Source organism: Ovis canadensis, chromosome 2 (assembly GCF_042477335.2).
Source record: "Ovis canadensis isolate MfBH-ARS-UI-01 breed Bighorn chromosome 2, ARS-UI_OviCan_v2, whole genome shotgun sequence".
In the NCBI taxonomy this organism is placed as follows: domain Eukaryota; kingdom Metazoa; phylum Chordata; class Mammalia; order Artiodactyla; family Bovidae; genus Ovis; species Ovis canadensis.
Genome location: NC_091246.1, coordinates 119,945,837 through 119,968,329, shown reverse-complemented (window position 1 = coordinate 119,968,329; position 22,493 = coordinate 119,945,837). Strand labels below are relative to the sequence as shown.

Here is a 22,493-nt window from a genome sequence, read left to right as displayed (position 1 = left end):
CCCAGCATCAGAGTTTTTTTCCAATGAGTCAACTCTTCGCATGAGGTGGCCAAAGTACTGGAGTTTCAGCTTTAGCATCATTCCTTCCAAAGAACACCCAGGGCTGATCTCCTTCAGAATGGACGGGTTGTATCTCCTTACAGTCCAAGGGACTCTCAAGAGTCTTCTCCAACACCACAGTTCAAAAGCATCACTTCCTCGGTGCTCAGCCTTCTTCACAGTCCAACTCTCATATCCATACATGACCACAGGAAAAACCATAGCCTTGACTAGACAGACCTTAGTCAGCAAAGTAATGTCTCTGCTTTTCATAAATTTTCTTCCAAAGAGTAAGTGTCTTCTAATTTCATGGCTACAGTCACCAGCTGAAGTGATTTTGAAACTCCAAAAACCAAAGTCTGCCACTGTTTCCACTGTTTCTCCATCTATTTGCCATGAAGAGATGGGACCAGATGCCGTGATCTTAGTTTTCTGAATGTTGAGCTTTAAGCCAACTTTTTCACTCTCCTCTTTCACTTTCATTAAGAGACTCTTTAGTTCTTCTTCACTTTCTGCCATAAGGGAAGATCTGCATATCTGAGGTTATTGATATTTCTCCTGGCAATCTTGATTCCAGCTTGGGCTTCATCCAGCCCAGCATTTCTCGTGATGTACTCTGCATATAAGTTAAATAATCAGGGTGACAATATACAGCCTTGATGTACTCCTTTTCCTATTTGGAACCAGGCTGTTGTTCCATGTCCAGTTCTAATTGTTGCTTCCTGATCTGCATACAGATTTCTCAAGAGGCAGGTCAGGTGGTCTGGTATTCCCATCTCTTTCAGAATTTTCCACAGTTTATTGTGATCCACACAGTCAAAGGTTTTGGCATAGTCAATAAGGTAGAAACAGATATTTTCCTGGAACTCTCTTGCTGTTTCTATGATCTAACATGTTGGCAATTTGCTCTCTGGTTCCTCTGCCTTTTCTAAATCCAGCTTGAACATCTGGAAGTTCATGGTTCACGTATTGTTGAAGCCTGGCTTGGAGAATTTTGAGCATTACTTCACTAGCATGTGAGATGAGTGCAATTGTGCAGTAGTTTGAGCATTCTTTGGCATTGCCTTTCTTTGCGATTGGAATGAAAACTGACATTTTCCAGTCCTGTGGCCACTGCTGAGTTTTCCAAATTTGCTGGCATCTTGAGTGGAGCACTTTCATAGCATCATCTTTTAGGATTTGAAATAGCTCAACTGGAATTCCATCACCTCCACTAGCTTTGTTCATAGTGATGCTTCCTAAGGCCCACTTGACTTCGCATTCCAGGATGTCTGGCTCTGGGTGAGTGATCACACCATTGTGGTTATATGGGTCCTGAAGATCTTTTTTTGGACAGTTCTTCTGTGTATTCTTGACACCTCTTCTTAATATCCTCTGCTTCTGTTAGGTCCATACCATTTCTTTACTTTATTGAGCCCATCTTTGCATGAAATGTTCCCTTGGTATCTCTACATTTCTTGAATTTAGTCTTTCCCAGTCTTTCCCATTCTATTGTTTTCCTTTATTTCTTTGCACTGATCACTGAAGAAGGCTTTTTTATCGCTCCTTGCTATTGTTTGGAACTCTGCATTCAGATGCTTATATCTTTCCTTTTCTCCTTTGCTTTTTGCTTCTCTTCTTTTCACAGCTATTTGTAAGGCCTCTACAGACAGACATTTTGCTGTTTTGCAGTTCTTTTTCTTGGGATAGTCTTGCTCCTTGTCTCCTGTACAATGTCAGAAACCTCCATTCATAATTCATCAGGTACTCTATCAGATGTAGTCTCTTAAATCTATTTCTCACTTCCACTGTGTGGTCATACCTGAATGGTCTAGTGGTTTTCCCTTCTTTTTCAATATAAGTCTGAATTTGGCAATAAGGAGTTCATGATCTGAGCCACAGTCAGCTCCTGGGCTTGTTTTTGCTGACTGTATAGACTTTCTCCATCTTTGGCTGCAAAGAATATAATCAATCTGATTTTGGTGTTGACCATCTGGTGATGTCCAGGTGTAGAGTCTTCTCTTGTCTTGTTGGAAGACAACGTTTGCTACGACCAGTTCGTTCTCTTGGCAAAACTCTATTAGCCTTTGCCCTGCTTCATTCTGTACTCCAAGGCCAAATTTGCCTGCTACTCCAGGTATCCCTTGACTTCCTACTTTTGCATTCCAGTGCCCTATAATGAAAAAGACATCTTTTTTGGGTGTTAGTTCTAAGAGGTCTTGTCGGTCTTCATAGAACCATTCAACTTCAGCTTCTTCAGCATTACTGGTCAGGACATAGACTTGGATTACCGTGATAGTGAATGGTTTGCCTTGAAAATAAACAGAGATCATTCTGTCCTTTTTGAGATTGCATGCAAGTAATGCATCTCAGACTCTCTTATTGACTATGATGGCTAGTCCATTTCTTCTAAGGGATTCTTGCTGACCGTAGTGGATATAATGGTCATCTAAGTTAAATTCATCCATTCCAGTCCATTTTGGTTCACTGATTCCTAAAATGTTGATGTTCACTCTTGCCATCTCCTGGTTGACCACTTCTAATTTGCCTTGATTCATGGACCTAACATTCCAAGTTGCTATGCAATACTCCTCTTTACAGCATCAGACCTTGCTTCCATCACCAGTCACATGCACACTGAGTGTTGTTTTTGCTTTGGCTCCATCTCCTCGTTTTTTGGGAGTTATTTCTCCACTGATCACCAGTAGCATACTGGGCACCTACCAACCTGGGGAGTTCATCTTTCAGTGTTCTATCTTTTTGCTTTTTCATACTGTTCATGGGGTTCTCAAGGAAAGAATTCTGAGATGGCTTGCCATTCCCTTCTTCAGTGGACCACATTTTGCCACATTTTGTCAGTATATGATCCAGCAATCCTGCTCTTGGAGAAAATGATAATTCAAAACGATGCATGCACCCCAATGTTTACTGAAGCACCGTTTACAATAGCCAGGACATGGAAGCAACCTAAATGTCCATCAGCTGAGAAACGGATAAAGAATATGTGGTACATATATACAATAGAATATTACTCAGCCATAAAAGAACTAAAAAATGCCATTTGCTTCAACATGGATGGACCTAGAGCTTGTCATACTGTGTGAAGTAAGTCAGACAAAGACAAGTATCATATGATATTGCTTATACATAGAATCTAAAGAAATGGTATGAATGAGCCTATTTACAAAACAGAGGTTGAGTCAGAGATGAAGAAAACAAACTTGTGGTTATCAGGGGGAGGAAGAGAGAGGGATAAATGGGGAGACCGGGACTGACATATACACACTACTATATATGGAATGGGCAAGAGAAATGGATTCGATCCCTAGGTCAGGAAAATCCCCTACAATATGAAATGGAAATCCGCTCCAGTATTCTTGCCTGGAAAATTCTATGGACATAGGAGCCTGGTTGGCTACAGTCCATGGGGGGTCACAAAGAATCAGACATGACTGAGCATAAGCAAACACATATATAGAACAGAGAGGTAGTAAGAACCTACGAATAGCACATGGGACTCTATTGAATACACTGCAATGACCTACTTGGGAACAGAATCTAAAACAGAGTGGATACATGTGTATGTATAACTGACTCACTTGTCTGTACAGCATAAACACAACATTCTAAGTCAACTATATTCCAAGAAAAATTAATTAAAAGACCGCAGTGAGCTATCCCCTCACATCTGTCAGAATGGCTGTTGTCAAAAAGACAACAAATAACAAATGTCGGTGGGGATGTGGAGAAAAGGCCACTGTAATACAGGTTTGGTGGCAATGTAACTTGGTACAGTCATTATGGAAAACCACACAGAAGTGAGAGAGTCAATTCCTAGGTAGGTTGATAAGATGTCCAGTTCAGTTCAGTTCAGTTCAGTTCAGTCACTCAGTCGTGTGTCTGACTCTTTGCGATCCCATGAATTGCAGCACGCCAGGCCTCCCTGTCCATCACCAGCTCCCGGAGTTCACTCAGACTCGCGTCCATCGAGTCAGTGATGCCATCCAGCCATCTCATCCTCTGTCGTCCCCTTCTTCTCCTGTCACCAATCCCTCCCAGCATCAAAGTCTTTTCCAATGAGTCAGCTCTTCTCATGAGGTGGCCAAAGTACTGGAGTTTCAGCTTTAGCATTATTCCTTCCAAAGAACACCCAGGGCTGATCTCCTTCAGAATGGACTGGTTGGATCTCCTTGCAGTCCAAGGAGAGTCTTCTCCAACACCACAGTTCAAAAGCACCAATTCTTCAGCGCTCAGCTTTCTTCACAGTCCAACTCTCACATCCATACATGACCACTGGAAAAGCCATAGCCTTGACTAGATGGACCTTAGTCGGCAAAGCAATATCTCTGCTTTTGAATATGCTATCTAGGTTGGTCATAACTTTTCTTCCAAGGAGTAAGCGTCTTTTAATTTCATGGCTGCAGTCACCATCTGCAGTGATTTTGGAGCCCAAAAAAATAAAGTCTGCCACTGTTTCCACTGTTTCCCCATCTATTTCCCATGGAGTGATGGGACCGGATGCCATGATCTTCGTTTTCTGAATGTTGAGCTTTAAGCCAACTTTTTGACTCTCCTCTTTTACTTTCATCAAGAGGCTTTTTAGTTCCTCTTCACTTTCTGCCATAAGGGTGGTGTCATCTGCATATCTGAGGTTATTGATATTTCTCCCAGCAAACTTGATTCCAGCTTATGTTTCTTCCAATCCAGGATTTCTCATGATGTACTCTGCATAGAAGTTAAATAAGCAGGGTGACAATATACAGCCTTGACATACTCCTTTTCCTCTTTGGAACCAGTCTGTTGTTCCATGTCCAGTTCTAACTGTTGCTTCCTGGCCTGCATACAGATTTTTAAAGAGGCAGGTTAGGTGGTCTGGTATTCCCATCTCTTTCAGAATTTTCCACAGTTTATTGTGATCCACACAGTCAAAGGTGTCCAGGGGTCCTCAAGGAGAGAGGGGTCTGGAATTCTCAAGGAGGAGGAAAGGACAAATGTTTGTGTTTCCTCTACATTCCTTAGGATTATACAACAATAATGTATCCTGCTTGAGCACAGTCTCTGGGAAAACCTTCTGGCTAATCCTGTTGTCTTAAAATGTAAATTATGGGAGTGGGTGTAAGTAAGGTCTTTACAACCTCCAGACATACTTTTTATTCACTGTAATAACTAATTAAAATTATATAATTTAATTATTTAAACTAATTAAAAGTATATAACTAATTAAAAGTATATAACTCCATTGCTAACACTAGTGAGGGGTTACTCTTTCTGTCCCCTTATGAGGTCTGTGTCAGAAGCTTTCTCTATCCCTTTTATACTGTAATAAAACTCTATTGCACAAAAGCTCTGAGTGATCAAGCCTTGTCTCTGGCCCCAGATTGTGTTCTTCTCTTCCGGAGGCCAAGAATCCTGGCATCTTTTCATGGGTCAGCAACAACCTTTCAGAAGTTCCTTAAAAACTTAAAAATAAAACTAGCCTATGATCTAGCAACTCCACTACTGGATATATATCTAAAGAAAACAAACAAAAAATAATCAAAAAAATATATGCACCCCAATGTTCATATCAGTACTGTTTAAAATTGGCAAGGTATGAAAGCAAACTGAGTGTTCATCAACAGATGAATAAAGAAGATGTGGTAAATATGTATATTAGAATAACAGCCATAAAAAGAATGAAATTTTGCCATTTGCAACAATGGGGATGGGCCTGGAGGGTATTATGCTTAGTGGAATAAGTCAGGAAGAGAAAGATAGCTACTGTATATTTTCACTTAGATATGGAATCTAAAACAAAAAACTCAAAGATACAGAAAACACATCAGTGGTTAATAGTGGGGAGAGGATGAATGGAGGGGAAACATAGGGAAAAAAAGGGTTAAGAGGTACCAAAATACTATTTATAAAATAATAAGCAACAAAGATATGTTATACAGTACAAAAATATAGTCATTACTTTATAGTAACTAAATATGGAGTGTAATCTATAAAACCATTGAATCACTGTGTTGTATACTTGACGCTAACATAATATGGGACGTAAATCAATCGTACTTCAAAAAAAAATGTAGGTAGAGAAAACACAAGAGAATTATATTTTAATAGTGGGTAGCTCAGCTGGTAAATCCACTTGCAATGCAGGAGACCCTGGTTTGATTTCTGGGTTGGAAAGATTCTCTGGAGAAAGGATAGGCTACACACTCTAGTATTCATGGGCTACCCTCATGGTTAGATGGTAAAAAATCCACCTGCAATGCAGGAGACCTGGGTTCGATCCCTGGGTTGGGAAGATCTCCTGGAGAAGATCTTGGAGGAGGGCATGGCAACCCACTCCAGTATTCTTACCTAGAGAATCCCTATGGACAGAGGAGCCTGGTGGGCTACAATCCATGGGGTCACGAAGAGTTGGACGTGACTGAGTAACTAAGCACACAGCACAGTGTGGACAGTAAATGAACCTCAGTGGAACTAAGATTACTAAAGGTCGTTGGAAGTGGTAAAATGTTGGTAACAGTAGACTGTGATAGGTTATGTATGTATATAATGCTTTTAATGTAGTAGTGTTAGTTGCTCAGTTGTGTACAATTCTTTGCAACCCCATGGACTGGAACCTGGCAGGCTCTTCTGTTCATGGAATTCTCCAGGCAAGGATACTGGAGGGGTGGTCATTTTCTTCTAGCAACCAGTATGAAAACTATACAGAACAAAATATTCAAAAATACTACAAATAAATTATGATGGAATCCTAAAAACCGTTCATGTAACTTACAGAAAAGAATATTGGGAAACAGAACACAAGTAATAAGTTGGCAGACTTAAGCCCTAATATAATAATTATTTTACATGTTAACTGTCAAAATATACCATATAAAAACAAACATAAGAAGAACGGATAAAATAAAAAGATCCAACAATGCTGCCTATATGGAATTCAAATCAACGACAGGTTGGAAGTAAAGAGACATGAAAAAAGACATGTGTAAATATTAACCAAAAAAGAAGTGGTCATATTAATATAGTGTAGAATTCAGAGCAAAGAAAACCAATTTTACACAATCTATTTAAGAATACAGGAAAAGAGAATGACTTTCCAACTCATTTTGTGAGGTTCATATTATCCTGATACCCAAACTATGGGAAAATAGTACAAAAGTGAAAACTCCAGCTCAATATCTCTTATGAGCTTAGATATAGAAGATCTGGATGAAATATCAACAAATTAATATAAGATTTTATAAAAATTTACATTCTCTATATACTACATGACTAAGTGGGATTTATTCCAAGTAGAGATGGCTGATTCAACATACCAAAAAATTACTATAATCTACCACATCAAGAGGTTAAAGATAAAAACATAAAATGATCACATCAGTAGACACAGAAAAAGCTTTTAAGAAAAGCTAAAACATTCATGATTAAAAAAAAAAGTCTCAGCAAACTAGGAATAGAGAGGAAATTTTTCAACAAAATTCTACAAAAGTTCTACAGCTAACATCATACTTAAGAGTGAAAAAAATGGAAATTTATCCTATTACAACAGGGAACAAGGCAAGGATATCCTCTTTTCCCACTCTTATTCAACACAATATTGGAATTCCTAGCCACTGCAATAAGTCAATGGAAAAAAAAATCATACAAATTAGGAAATGAAAAATAAAATTGTCCCCACCCATAGAAGATATTACTCTTTACATAGAAAATCCCAAGGAGTTTTTAAAAAAAATTTCTGGAACCAATCAATGAATTCTTCAAGGTCACAGGCTATAGTACAAACACACAAAAGTCAGTAATGTTTTATTATACTAAGAATCAACTTGTGAAAAATAAAATTAAGAACACAATGCTGCTTACAACTCCCTAAGAAAATTAAATGCAAAGATATAAATTCTAAAAAATGTATAGGATCTATATCTTAATCTTATATATAGAAATTTCTAAATAATACACAAAGATACTTGGAGTTAATAAACAAAGTCAGCAAATCTGCATGTACAAGATCAATACACAAGTATCCACTGTATTTCTATACACTAGTAATGAACAAATCCCAAAGTGAAATTAAGAAAGCAATTCTATTTGCAATATCATAAAAAGAATAAAATACATAGGAAATATTTTAACCAAGGATGTGTAAGACTTCTACAGTGGAAATTATAAAACATTGTGAAAAGCAACTAAATAATACCTAAAAAATAAAACAACACCCTGTGTTCATAGATTTGCAAATTTGTTATATATATAGGAAGGTAATACTCTCCAGAGCAATCTACAGATTCAATTTAAACTTACCAAAATCTCAATGGCCTTCATTTTTTTTCCCCCAAGAAATGAAACAGCTGACCCTACGATTCATTTGGAATTGCAAGGGACAGCAAACAGGCAACACAATCTTAAAAAATGACAAAAAGGATTCACACACCCCAGCTTCAAAACTTAATAGAAAGTTATGGTAAATAGTGTGATACTGGCAAAAGGACAGACACAAGGACCAATAGAATAGAATTGAGAGTCTGGGAATAAACCTATATGTCTAAGGTCATTTGATTTTTTACAAGAGTGTCAAGATCATTTTGGAGAAGGTAATGGCAACCCACTCCAGTACTCTTGCCTGGAAAATCCCATGGACGGGGGAGCCTGGTAGGCTGTGGTCCACGGGGTCTCTACGAGTCAGACACGACTGATCTACTTCACTTTCATTTTTCACTTTCACGCATTGGAGAAGGAAATGGCAACCCAGTCCAGTGTTCTTGCCTGGAGAATCCCAGGGACGGGGGAGCCTGGTGGGCTGCTGTCTATGGGGTTGCACAGAGTTGGACACGACTGAAGCGACTTAGCAGCAGTAGCAGCAAGATCATTTAATGAGGAAAAGAATAGTCTGTTCAACAAATGGTGCTAAGACAATAAGATATCCACATGGAAAAGTTTGAAGTTGGAATCTTACCTCACATAAACCACAAAAATTAATTCAAAATGAATACAAAACCTAAATATAAGAGCAAAAGCTATAAAAGCTCTTAAAGTATAAAAATAAGCTTTCATGACCTTGGATTTGGCGATGGATTCTTAGGCATTACACTAAATTCACAAGCAACAAAAGACAAACTAGATAAACTGGATTACATCAGAATTAAATACTTTCATGCAACAGTAGACATTATCAAGAAAATGAAAGGTAATCTACAGATGGCAGAAAATATTTGTAAATCATTTATTTCATGGCGTCTAGTATCTGCATATGTAAAGAGCTCTGACAGTTGAACAACAAAGAAAAATAACATAGTTAAAAAATGGTCAAAGGACTTGAATAGACATTTCTCCAAAAAAAGACATACAAATGGCCAATAAATATATGAAAATATACTCAACATTAGTCACTAGGAAAATGCAAATCAAACCACAATTAGGTACCATGGTTTTAGAAAAGGCAGAGGAACCAGAGATCAAATTGCCAACACCCACTGGATCATGGAAAAAGCAAGAGAGTTCCAGAAAAACATCTATTTCTGCTTTATTGACTACACCAAAGCCTATGACTGTGCGGATCACAATAAACTGTGGAAAATTCTCAAAGAGATGGGAATATCAAACCACCTGACCTGCCTCTTGAGAAATCTGTATGGAGGTCAGGAAGCAACAGTTAGAACTGGACATGGAACAACAGACTGGTTCCAAATAGAAAAAGGAGTACGTCAAGGCTGTATATTGTCACCCTGCTTATTTAACTTATATGCAGAGTACATCATGAGAAATGCTGGACTGGAAGAAACACAAGCTAGAATTAAGATTGCCGGGAGAAATATCAACAACCTCAGATACGCAGATGACACCACCCTTATGGCAGAAAGTGAAGAGGAGCTAAAAAGCCTCTTGATGAAAGTGAAAGTGGAGAGTGAAAAAGTTGGCTTAAAGCTCAACATTCAGAAAACGAAGATCATGGCACCTGGTCCCATCACTTCATGGGAAATAGATGGGGAAACAGTGGGAAACAGTGTCAGACTTTATTTTGGGGGGCTCCAAAATCACTGCAGATGGTGATTGCAGCCATGAAATCAAAAGACGCTTACTCCTTGGAAGAAAAGTTATGACCAACCTAGATAGCATATTCAAAAGCAGAGACATTACTTTGCCAACTAAGGTCTGTCTAGTCAAGGCTATGGTTTTTCCAGTGGTCATATATGGATGTGAGAGTTGAACTGTGAAGAAGGCTGAGCACTGAAGAATTGATGCTTTTGAACTGTGGTGTTGGAGAAGACTCTTGAGAGTCCCTTGGACTGCAAGGAGATCCAACCAGTCCATTCTGAAGGAGATCAGCCCTGGGATTTCTTTGGAAGGAATGAGGCTAAAACTGAAACTCCAGTACTTTGGCCACCTCATGCAAAGAGTTGACTCATTGGAAAAGACTCTGATGCTGGGAGGGATTGGGGGCAGGAGAAGAAGGGGACGACAGAGGATGAGATGGTTGGATGGCATCACTGACTTGATGGACGTGAGTCTGGGTGAACTCCAGGAGTTGGTGATGGACAGGGAGGCCTGGCGTGCTGCGATTCATTGGGTTGCAAAGAGTCGGACACGACTGAGCGACTGAACTGAACTGAACAGATCCATTAGGATGGTATAATTTAAACAAAATAACACAACAGGAAGGGACAAGTGTTGGGAAGAATGTAGAGCACTTGCAACCCTCTACATTGTTGATAGAAATATAAAATGGTGTGGCAGAGTCTGGCAGTTCCTCAGAAAGTTAATCATGGAATTACCACATGTCCCAACAATTCCATTCCTATGTATATATCCAAAAGAATAGAAAACATGTATACAAGCAAAAGCTTATATACAGATGTTCCTGACAGCACTATTTAAAACAGTCAAAAAGTGGAGACAACCTAATGCCAATCAATGGAGGAGTGAATAACAAAAACAAACATATCCGCATGATGGAGCAAAGTGCTGCTGTATGCTACGACAGAGAAGAACCTCAAAAGGATTATGCTGAGTGAACAGAGTCAGGCACACAAGATGACACACTATAATTCCATTTGCATGAAATATTTATAGGTAATATGTAAATCCATAGGAATGAAAATCAGATTAGTGTTTGCCAGGGTCTAGGGAGGGGAAATTGGTTGTGACTGTTTAATAGTTAGGAAGTTTCTTTCTGAGATGATGAGAATGTCTTGGAACCAGATAAAGGTAAGTCCTGCAAAATCTTGTGAATCTACTAAATGCCACTGAATTGTACATTTTAATATGGTTCATTTTATGTTATGTAAATTTCACCTCAAATTTTTAAAAAGTGGATATCAGGGATGATGTGAGACTCAGGGATGTGTACTTCACAAATACTTGATAATAAAGACTGCTATTTTATAAAGGGAAAGAATAAGAAACAGTTAGGGATTGTGTAAAAGGTATGCTTTATAAACTATTAAGTCATTTTTAAATAGCTGACAATTTCATGGAAAAATCATGGTGTCACTTAGAGAAAAAAATCTAATTCTCTTTATATGATTTTGTGTAACTGAGATTGTTGTATGAGAATGTCATGCACCTTTGCAAGTATTAGAATTAATGCTGTCCAGCATCTAACACAATGTTTGACACAGAGTGGGCCCTCACTGAATGGTCATTACTATGGGAGGGGCTTCAGGGCAGGCCTCCCTTTCTTCAGTTCTGCTCCATCACCTGCACAGGGGCGGACACTGCAGAGCGGGAAGGGGAAGCCACAGCCTCTGTGGCTCTCAGACAAATCACTGCACAATGTTTGTCCTCCAGACTGTATAGGGCAGAGGTGCAAAGAGGGCAGGAAAGGCAAGCTGATGCATTGGAAGAGGAGGTAACAGGTCATGTCTGATGACTATGGCATGCGAGCAGCTTACTTGCACTCCATCTTTGTGTGCATGAGTCTTCCTTTCAAACTGGGCCTGCTTCTTCAACTTCCTCCTCTGCATCTTCTCCAGCCACAGGTCATCTAAACTGATGTGTGAGTGCTGAGGGATACTCCTGGGTTGTGAAGGAGTCTCCCAGGGGATGTCTTCTGCAGAAATGAAGGGAAGAATCCATGTCCCCACCTCAGCTGTAGAGAATGGCCCCGGAGCTGGCTCAGTGTGAAAAGTTTTCAGACCTTGGAAGCAACTGGGCTTTCTGCCTGGTTGTTCTTCCCACAGCATGTGATTCTAGAGAACAGAGAGGAGAACATATCAAGTGAGCACAGTGTTCTTTCTCTGTTCACTTTCTTTCTATGTTTTGGTTAATCCCCAAAATACAGACCCCAGTGAAGTACTTTGTTCACAGTAATTTTGGAAAGTGTGAAGACTAGAAACAAAAGAAACCTTGTTTCCATTGAAATGTTCTATTTTCAAGACTATTTCAAAGAATCAAGTCTTCCACCTTGATCAAAGAATTAGGTCTTGAAAGTAATTCATTAGAAATATTTTTTCAGGGTCAGTGGTTTGGGCAGAAAGCTCTTGCCTAAACAATGCCCCCTGAGAACAGAATTTGAACGGAGACACACAGGCATCTGTTCCTCCTTACTCAGCACAGACACTAACTAGGCGTGTACACACTGCACCTTCCTTTGGCAGCTATGCTGCCATACTTTGTCTGGTTGCTGCATTCACTCAGGAACCCTAACTGAATTTCAGAGTAACGTTTGTCCACACTAACTTTGGCTTCACGTTGCACAGCCATCTCTCTGTGCTTTCAAATCAAAGGAGCAGAAACCTTTCTTCCCATGTGTTGAGTCTAATGACCACTATCCCCAGTCCCACTCTAGTGGACACCTCCTTCACATCCCCTCTTTGGAATGTCATCCCCAAGTATTTTGTGTATACTATTTGGTGGAAACAAAGGTGAAATTTCTCTTAACTATTTCAAGAGGCTTTGTATATTCACAGATACACACAGACACAGACATGCACATGGAGAAAGAAGGGGAAAGGGAGGCATACTTACTACAGAATGGCTTTGGTGTACAGCCTGGGAACTGGGACTTTTCAAAGCTTGGCAAGTGATTCTAATATGCATCCAAGGTAAAGAATCACTGTGTACTTTTGGTACCAATTTAAAAAGTGCTTTACTTAGTTCCCTCTCCTCAACTTCACTCTAGCTAGAAGCCACAGGCATATTATCCATATCCTGTAAATAAGGTAATAGAAACTCAGAAAACTTAAGTGATAACCCAAGTTCACACAACTTTGTGTGTCATTAGACAGTTAATCCTTGGACAACATGAGTTTGAACTGCATGGATCTACTTGTGGATTATTTTCAATAGTAAATACTACAGCAGTATAGGATCCATGGATGGCTGAATCCCTGGATGTGGAATTGTGAGTATGGAGGGCTGACTGTTAATTTATACTTGGAGGTTCCACTATGCAGAGGGTAGGCGCTATTAACCCTGGCACTGTTAAGTGTCAGCTGTACTCTTTCTGATTCTAAATCCCATATCCTTTTCACAATTCTATGTGGTAAAAATTCCTGTTGTTTTACAAGTGGAAATAACATCTGCTTAACTAAGCAAGGACCACACCTTACGCTCTTTTATAATTCTCAAAGTTCTTGCAAAGGGAATGGAAGTTAGTGATCACATCTTTATGCAAGACTCTCTGTTGCGCATTTTATGTACAGTACATAAAGAAGCGGTTCTCCTAAGGCTTTCAGTGAGCAAATGGCACAAAGCTTCCTGAAAGGAAGCCAAGCTACCCTCATGCTAAGGCTTCCACAGGAATGCGGTTACTGCCACTAGATGTGAGCTCACAAACAAAAGAAACCCAGACTTTTCCAATGCACCGTCACCAAGCCTTCTACCAGCTTGTACGGGAGTTATTGGCTGGGACCTCCTGATGTTGTCAATGATCCTCAACTTTTGCTTTATCAGAATTTTAGAACATTACCATTTTCATAGCTTGGCTATAGGGCTTTAGAGGAAGTCCTGGCTGGAGGATGGTGCTCTCTAAGTGCAAAATTTCACCTTTATTTTTTTCCATTAGCTTAATGGAAAACAGCCCCCCTCCCTTCCCATTTCCCCACCTTGGGGGTGCTACTAGGGCCATATATCCATTCACTCGCCAAGGAATTTTAATTTTCTCAGTAAAAAAGGTTTTTGCTTTGAGGTTATTAATTAGAACAGTATTTGTAAAACCACCAGCATCACCCAGTATGGTGGGCAGCTTCTAAGATGGCCCCAAAGACCTCATCACCTTGATGAAGGCCCTTGTATGAGCCCTTCCCCTTGAATATAGGCTGGACTTAGTGACTTACTTCTAATGAATGACTTTGGCAGAATGAAATATCATTTCCAAGATTAGGTGATAAAAAGGTTGTCACTTCCATTTGGGTGCCTCTCATGGACCCCTTGCTCTGGAAGAAGTAAGATGATATACTGTGAAAAGGGCCATGGAGAAGCTCATGTGGCAAGAAACTGATGTCTCCAAGTCAACAGCCAGCATGGATCTGAAGCCTGTCAACAGCTACCTTAGTGAGTGTGGAAGCAAGACATCTTGCAGTCTGACCTTGAGCTGAACACAGCCCCTTGAAAGAGACCATGAACCCAAGCTTAATCAGCTGGTTTTATAGCAATAGGTAGAAACTTGCTAGACCTGCAGACTTTTAAGCCCCATACTATCCAGCAATTCCACTACTGGGCATATATCTTGAGAAAACAATTCAAAAAGACACATGTATCCCAATGTTCATTGAAGAACTATTTACAATAGCCAGGACATGGAAGCAATGTAGATGTTCACTGACTGATGAATGGATAAAAAGTTGTGATATATATATATATATGAGAAGGCAATGGCACCCCACTCCAGTACTCTTGCTTGGTAAATCCCATGGACAGAGGAGCCTGGTAGGCTACAGTCTGTGGGGTGGCGAAGAGTCGGACACGACTGAGCGACTTCACTTTCACTTTTCCCTTTCATGCATTGGAGAAGGAAATGGCAACCCACTCCAGTGTTCTTGCCTGGAGAATTCCAGGGATGGGGGAGCCTGGTAGGCTGCCGTCTCTGGGGTCTCACAGAGTCGGACACGACTGAAGCAACTTAGCAGCAGCAGCGTATATATATACACCCCCCACACACATAAATATATGCAATGGAGTATTATGCAGCCATTAAAAGGAACAAATCTGAGTCAGTTCTAGTGAGGTGGATGAACCCAAAGCATGTTATACAGAGTGAAGTAAGTCAGAAAAAGAAAAACAAATATTGTATATTAATGCATATATATGGAATCTAGAAAAACTGTACTGATGAACTTACTTTCAGGGAAGGAATAGAGACATAGATGTAGAGAATGGATTTGTGGACACAGTCAGGGAAGGAGACAGTGGGACAAGCTGAGAGAATAGCACTGACATATACACTACCATATGCAAAACAGATGGGTAGTGGGAAGCTGCTGCGTAACACAGGGAGACCAGCCTAGTGCTCTGTGATGGCCTAGAGGGGTAAGATGGAAGGGGTGTGAGGAAGGGAGATAAATGTATACTTATTTCTGATTCACACTGCTGTACAGCAGAAATGAACACAAGCAACTATCCTCCAATTAAAAATACATTAAAATATAACTAAGGCGATAAAATCCTTGTTCACTGAAAACTATAAGACTTTGACAAACAAAATCCAAGAAGATAAATGTCACAAGTAAATGTTAAGATGCTTTATGATCATGGATTAGAAGAACTAGTATTGTTAAAATGGCCATACTACTTATAGCAATCTACAGTTTCAATGTAATACCTATCAAAATTCCAATAACATTTTCCACAGAAATAGCACAAGCAATCCTAAACTTTGTATGGAATCCCAAAAGATCCCAAATAGGCAAAGCAATTCTTTGTGAAAGAAGAACAAAGCTGGAGGTATTGCGCTTCCTAATTTCAAACTATATAATGAAGTACTCTAATCAAAATAGTAGTGACATAAATGCAGACATATAGATCAGTGTAACAGAAAAAAGCCCAGAAATAAACTCACTCATATATAATCAACTAATTTATGACAGACAAGCCTAGAATATATGATGGTGCCAAGAATATATGATGAAGAGGACGGTTTTCAATAAAGGGTGCTGGGAACTAGACATTCACATGCAAAAGAATATCTTTTACCATACACAAAAATCAACCCTAAATGGATTAAAGGCTTGAATGTACAACCTGAAACCATAAAATTCCTAGAAGAAAACACAGGCAGTAAACTCCTTACATTGGGTATAGTGAAGAATTTTTTGGATTTGACACCAAAAACAAAGGAACAAAAGCAAAAATTTACAAATGGGATTATATCAAACAGTAAAGTTTCTGCACAACAAAGGAAACCTTAAACAATACGAAAAGGTAACAATACTCAATGTGAGAAAGTATTTGCAAATACTATATCCAATAAGGGGTTAATATCAAAAGTATATTAATATATAGAGCTTACACAGCTCAAAAATAAAAAAAACAAACAAAAACCATCACAATTCAATTAAAAAGTAGATGGGGGTGGATGTGTGTGAATATACACTTTTTCAAAGAAGCCATAGAAATGGCCAATACGTACATGAAAAGACACTCAACAGGCCTAATCATCAGGGAAATGCACATTCACACCGCAATGAGATATCATCTCACACCTGCTAGAATCATCAAAAAGACAAGAAATACCAAGTGTTGGCGAGTATGAGGAGAAAAGAGAACCCATGTGCAATGTTGGTAGAAATGTAAACTTGTACAGCCACTATAGAAAACAGTATAGAAGTTCCTCAAAACATTAAATGTAGAACTACCATCTGATCCAGAAATTCCACCTTTGGATATTCAAAGAAAATAAGATCAGTCACTTGAAAAGATACATGCACCACTGTGTTCAACTGCAGAGTTATTTGTAATAGCTAAGATACAGAAACAAGCAAGGTGTTATTGATAGATGAATGGATAAAGAAAATGTGGTATATATACAATGGAGTATTATTCAGCCTTAAGATAGAATGAAATCTTTCCATTTGTGACAACATAGATGGTCCTTCAGTACATTAGGCTGTTTTCAAAGTAAGTCAGGCACAGAAAGATTTATGATTTATTTTATAATCTCACTTATATGTGGAATCTAAAAACAAAAGCTCATAGATACAGAGAAAAGACTGGTGGTAGCCAGAAGTAGGGGATGAGAAGGTGCATGAAAGGAGTGAAAGGAGTCAGAAGGTACAAACTTCAAGTTATAAAATAGTTAAGTCTTGTGGATGTAATATAGTGTCCTTGTTGTTCAGTCAGTAAGTCATGTCTGACTCTATACCACTCAATGGACTGTAGCACACAAGGCTCCTCTTTACTTCACTGTCTTCCAGAGTTTGCTCAAATTCATGTCCATTGAGTTGGTGATGCTATCTAAGCATTTCAACCTCTGCTGTACCCTTCTCCTTTCTTCATCAATCTTTCCCAGCAACAGGGTCTTTTCCAATGAGTTGACTCTTTGCATCAGGTGGTCTAAGTATTGGAGCTTAAGGTTCAGCAACAGACCTTCCAATGAATATTTAGGATTTATTTCCTTGCAGCCTGAGGGACTCTCAATAGTCTTCTCCAGTATCACAATTTGAGAACATCCCTTCTTTGGCACTCAGCCTTCTTTAGTCCAACTCTCACATCTGTACATGACTACTGAAAAAGAAAAAACCATACCTTTGACTATGTGGACATTTGTTAGCAAAGTGATGTCTCTGCTTTTTAATATGCTGTCTTAGGTTTGTCATAGCTTTCCTTCCAAGGAGCAAGCATCTTTTAATTTCATGGCTACAGTCACTATCTGCAGTGATTTCAGAACCCAATAATAAGGCCCAATAATAAGTCACTGTTTCCACTAGCCCCCCTTCTATTTGTCATGAAGTAATGGGACCAGACGCCATGATCTTAGTATTTTTAGTAATGAATTTCAAGCTAGCTTTTTCACTTTCCTCTGTTATCCTCATCAAGATGCTCCTTAGTTTCTCTTCACTTTTTGCCCTTAGAGTGGTATCATCTGCATCTTTGATGTTGTTTATATTTCTCCTGGCAATCTTGATTTCACCTTGTGATTCATCCAACCCAGGATTTTGCATAATGCACTCTGCACAGAAGTTAAATTAGCAGGGTGACAATATACTCATTGTAGTCCTTTCCCAATTTTGAACCAGTTAGTTGTACCATGTCTGGTTCTAACTGTTGCTACTTGACCCACATAACAGGTTTCTCAGAAGGTAGGTAAGGGGGACTGGTATTCCCATTTCTTTAAGAACTTTCCAGTTTTTTTGTGATCCACACAGCCAAAGGCCTTAGTGTAGTCAATGAAGCAGAAGTAGATGTTTTCCTGGAACTCTCTTCCTTTCTCCAGATCCAATGAATGTCGGCAATTTGATCTCTGGTTCCTCTGCCTCTTTTGAACAGAGCTTATAAATTTTGAAGCTCTCAAATATGTACTGCTGAAGCCTAGCTTGAAGGATTTTGAGCATGGCCTTCCTACAATAGCATGTGAAATGAGTACAATTGTATGTAGTTTGAACATTCTTTGACATTGCCCTTCTTTGGTATTGCAATGAAAACTGACATTGTCCAATCCTGTGGCCATTGCTGAATTTCCAAATTTGCTGACATACTGAATGCAGCACTTTAACAGCATCGTCTTTTAGGATTTTAAATAAGTCAGCTGGAATTCTGTCACCTCCACTAGCTTTGTTTGAAGTAATACTCCCAATGGCCCACTTGACTTACTAAGGCCACTTGACTTCACACTCTAGGATATCCAGCTCTAGGAGTGACTACACTGTGGGTATCTAAGTCATTAAGACCTTTCTTGTATAGTTCTTCTGTGTATTATTACCACTGCCTCTTAATCTCTTTTGTTTTTGTTAGGTCCTTACCATTTCTGTCCTTTATCATGTCAGTCTTCGCATGAAATGTTCCCTTGATATCTCCAATTTTCTTGAAGAGATCTCTAGTTTTTCCCACTCTATTGTTTTCCTCTATTTCTTTGCATCATTCATTTAAGAAGGCCTTATTATCTCTCCTTGCTATTCTCTGAAACTCTGCATTCAGTTGGGTATATTTTTCCCTTTCTTCCTTGCCTTTCACTTCTCTTCTTTCCTCAGTTATTTGTAAAGCCTCCTGAGACAATCGCTTTGCCTTGTTTCATTTCATTTTCTTTGGGAAGGTTTTGGTCACTGCCTCCGGTACAAGCTACAAACCTTTGTCCATAGTTCTTCAGGCACTCTGTCTACAAGATCTAATCCCTTGAATCTATTCATTATTTCCACTGTATCAAATAAGAGATTTGATTTAGGCCATACCTGAATGGCACAGTGGTTTTCCCTACTTTCTTCAATTTAAGTTGAAATTTTACAATAAGGAGCTCATGAACTGAGCTACAGTCAGTTCCAGGTCTTGTTTTTACTGACTGTATAGAGCTGCTTCATCTTTGGCTGCAAAGAACATAATCAATCTGATTTTGATACTGTCCATCTGGTGATGACCATGTGTAGAGTCATTTCTTAGGTTATTGAAAAAGGGTGTTTGACCAGCGTGTTCTTTTGACAAAACTCTGTTAGCTTTTCCCTGCTTCATTTTGTACTCTAATGCCAAACTTTCCTGTTATTCTGGATATCTCTTGACTTCCTACTTTTGCATTCCAATCCCCTATGATGAAAAGGACATTTTGTTTGTTTGTTTTAGTTCTAGAAGACGTTGTACTTCATAGAACCTGTCAATTTCAGCTTTTTTTGGCATCAGTGATTGGGGCATAGACTTGGATTACTGTGATGTTTAACGGTTTGCCTTGGAAATGAACTGAGATCATTGTTATTTTTGAGATTGCACCTAAGTACTGCATTTTGAATTTTTTTGTTGATTATGGTGTCTATTCAATTTATTCTAAATGATTCTTGCTCACAGTAATAGATATAATGATCATCTTATTTAAATTCACCCATTCCTGTCCATTTTAGTTTACTGATTCCTAAGATGTTGATGTTCGGTCTTGCTATCTCCTGCTTGACCAGGTTCAATTTACCTTGTTTCATGGACCTAATATTTCAGGTTCTTACGCAATATTGTTCTTAACAGCACTGGACTTTCACCACCAGACATATCCATAGCTGAGCACCATTTTCCCTTTGGCCCAGCCACTTCATTCTTACTGGAGCTTTTGGTAATTTCCCTCTGCTCTTCCCCAGTAGCTTACCGGACACCTTCCAACTTGAGGGACTCATCTTCCTGTGCCATTTTTTTCTTTTGCATTTTCATACTGTTCAAAGGGTTTTCCAGGAAAGAATATTTGAGTGGGTAGCCATTTCCTTCTCCAGTGGACCCTGTTTTGTTAGAACTATTCACTATGACCCATTCATCTTGGGTGGCTCTGCATGGCATGGCTCATCACTTCACTGAGTTATGCAAGCCCCTTCACCATGACAAGGCTGTGATCCATGGGAGGGGGGCATGTACTATACACCATGGCAATTACAGTTAACACTGTATTGCATATTTGAAAGTTGCTAAGAGAGTAAATTTTAAAAGTTCTAATGACAAGAAAAAGAATTCTGGCTGGGACTTCCCTGGTGGTCCAGTAGTTGAGAATCTGCCTTGCCACACAGGAGACATGGATTGATTTCTTGTTGGGGAACTAAGATCCCACATGCCGCAGAGCAACTAAATTTGTGCACTGCAACTACTGACCCACGCACCACAAATAGAGTCTGTGTGCCTCAATGAAAAAGATCCTTCAGGATGAAACAAATATACTATATGCTGCAACTAAGTCCAGATGCAGCCAAATAAATAAATAATATTAAAAAAATATGTAATGGCTTAGAATTTCCCAAATGTGAGGAGAGATTTTGATAACCTAGTTCATGAAACTTACAGGTTACCAAACAAAATCTAGTTAAACAGAACCTCTCCAAGACACATTATAATAAAACTGTCAAAAATCAAACACAAAGAGAGAATCTTAAAATAATCAAGAGAAAATAAGCTTGTAACTTACAAGGGAACCTCATAGGGCTACTAGTGGATTTCTCAGCAGAATCTTTGAAGGCCAGGAAAGAGTGGGATGATATATTCAAAGTGCTGAGAGTAAAAGTCTGCCAACCAAGAATACTCTATCCAGTAAAGTTATCCTTCAGAAATAAAGGAAAGATAAAGACTTCCAGAAAAACAAAAGCTGAGATCACTATTAGACCTACCTTATAAGAAATTTAGAAAGGAATTTCACAAGCTGAAATGAAAGTATACTAATTACTAACATGAAAACATGAAAATGCACAACACACTAGTACATTTTAACTGGTAAAGTTATAGTCAAATTAAGAATACTCTGATACTGGAATATGGTGGTGTATTAATCATTTAAATCCAATATAAAAGTTAAAGGACAAGAGTATTAAAAAAACTAGTTACAATAATTTGTTAATAAAAGTACAATATAGAAAGAAGTAAATTATGACATCAAAAACATAAAGAGGCAGGGAATGAAAAGGTAGAGGTTTTGTATATGATTTAAGTTGTTATTAGCACAGAAGAAAATGTAAGCCTCCTTGTTAACCTCAGAGCAAAAACCTACAGTAGATGTAAAAAAGGTAAAGAGAAAGGAATCAAAGCATACCATGATGGAAAATCATCCATTCACAAAGAAAGGGAGAAAGTAACAAAGGAACTACCAAACCCCCAGGAAGCAATTAACAAAATAGGATTAATAAGTCTCTATCAGTAAATACTCTAAATATAAATAGATTAAATTCTTTAATCAAGAGTCAGAGAGTGGTTGAACAGATCAAAAAAGAAAGAAATTTTTGCTGCTTATAAGAGACCCAATCAGATTTAGGGTCACATAGGCTCAGAGAAAAGGGATGAAAAAATATATTCCATGTATGTAGAAATCAGAAGACAGCAGAGTAGCTATACTTATATCAGACAAAATAAAGCTAAAAATTGTAATGAGGTAAAGATAATTTTATAATGATAAAGAGCTCAATTCATGAAGAAGATATAATAGTCATAAATATAAATACACCAACACTGGAGTATCTAAGCATACTAAAGCAATATCAGAAAAACATATCAGAAGGGAAAAGCAGACAATAATACAATAATTGTAGAAGATTCCAATATCCCACTTAAAACTATTGATCCAGAAAATCAATAAGAAAATGTTGGATCTGAACTATACTTTTAGACCAAATGGACCAAACAAACATATTCATAACATTTCATACCACAGTGGCAGAATACACATTGCTCTCAAGTACACACAGAACATTCTCCAGGATAGATCATATGATAAATCAAAGAAAAAAAATCTTAGCAAATTTAAGAAAATTGAAATATTACCAGATATATTTCTAGACAATATTATGACTAAAAATCAATAACAGAAGAAAAACTGGAAAGCTCACAAATGTGTGGAAATCAAATGTCACAGTCCTGAACAATCAGTGAGTCAAAGAAGAAATAAAAACTGA

At 38.6% G+C, this 22,493-nt stretch overlaps 1 protein-coding gene across 1 annotated transcript in view; it reads right to left on the bottom strand.

Moving 5' to 3' along the window:
- The window catches only part of ARHGEF4 (Rho guanine nucleotide exchange factor 4), a 372,112-nt gene that overhangs the window by 150,022 nt on the left and 199,597 nt on the right, over window positions 1–22,493 (bottom strand). Inside the window, 1 exon segment of the mRNA XM_069576860.1 lies at window positions 11,898–12,194. Coding sequence (XP_069432961.1) covers window positions 11,898–12,194 — 297 coding nt within the window.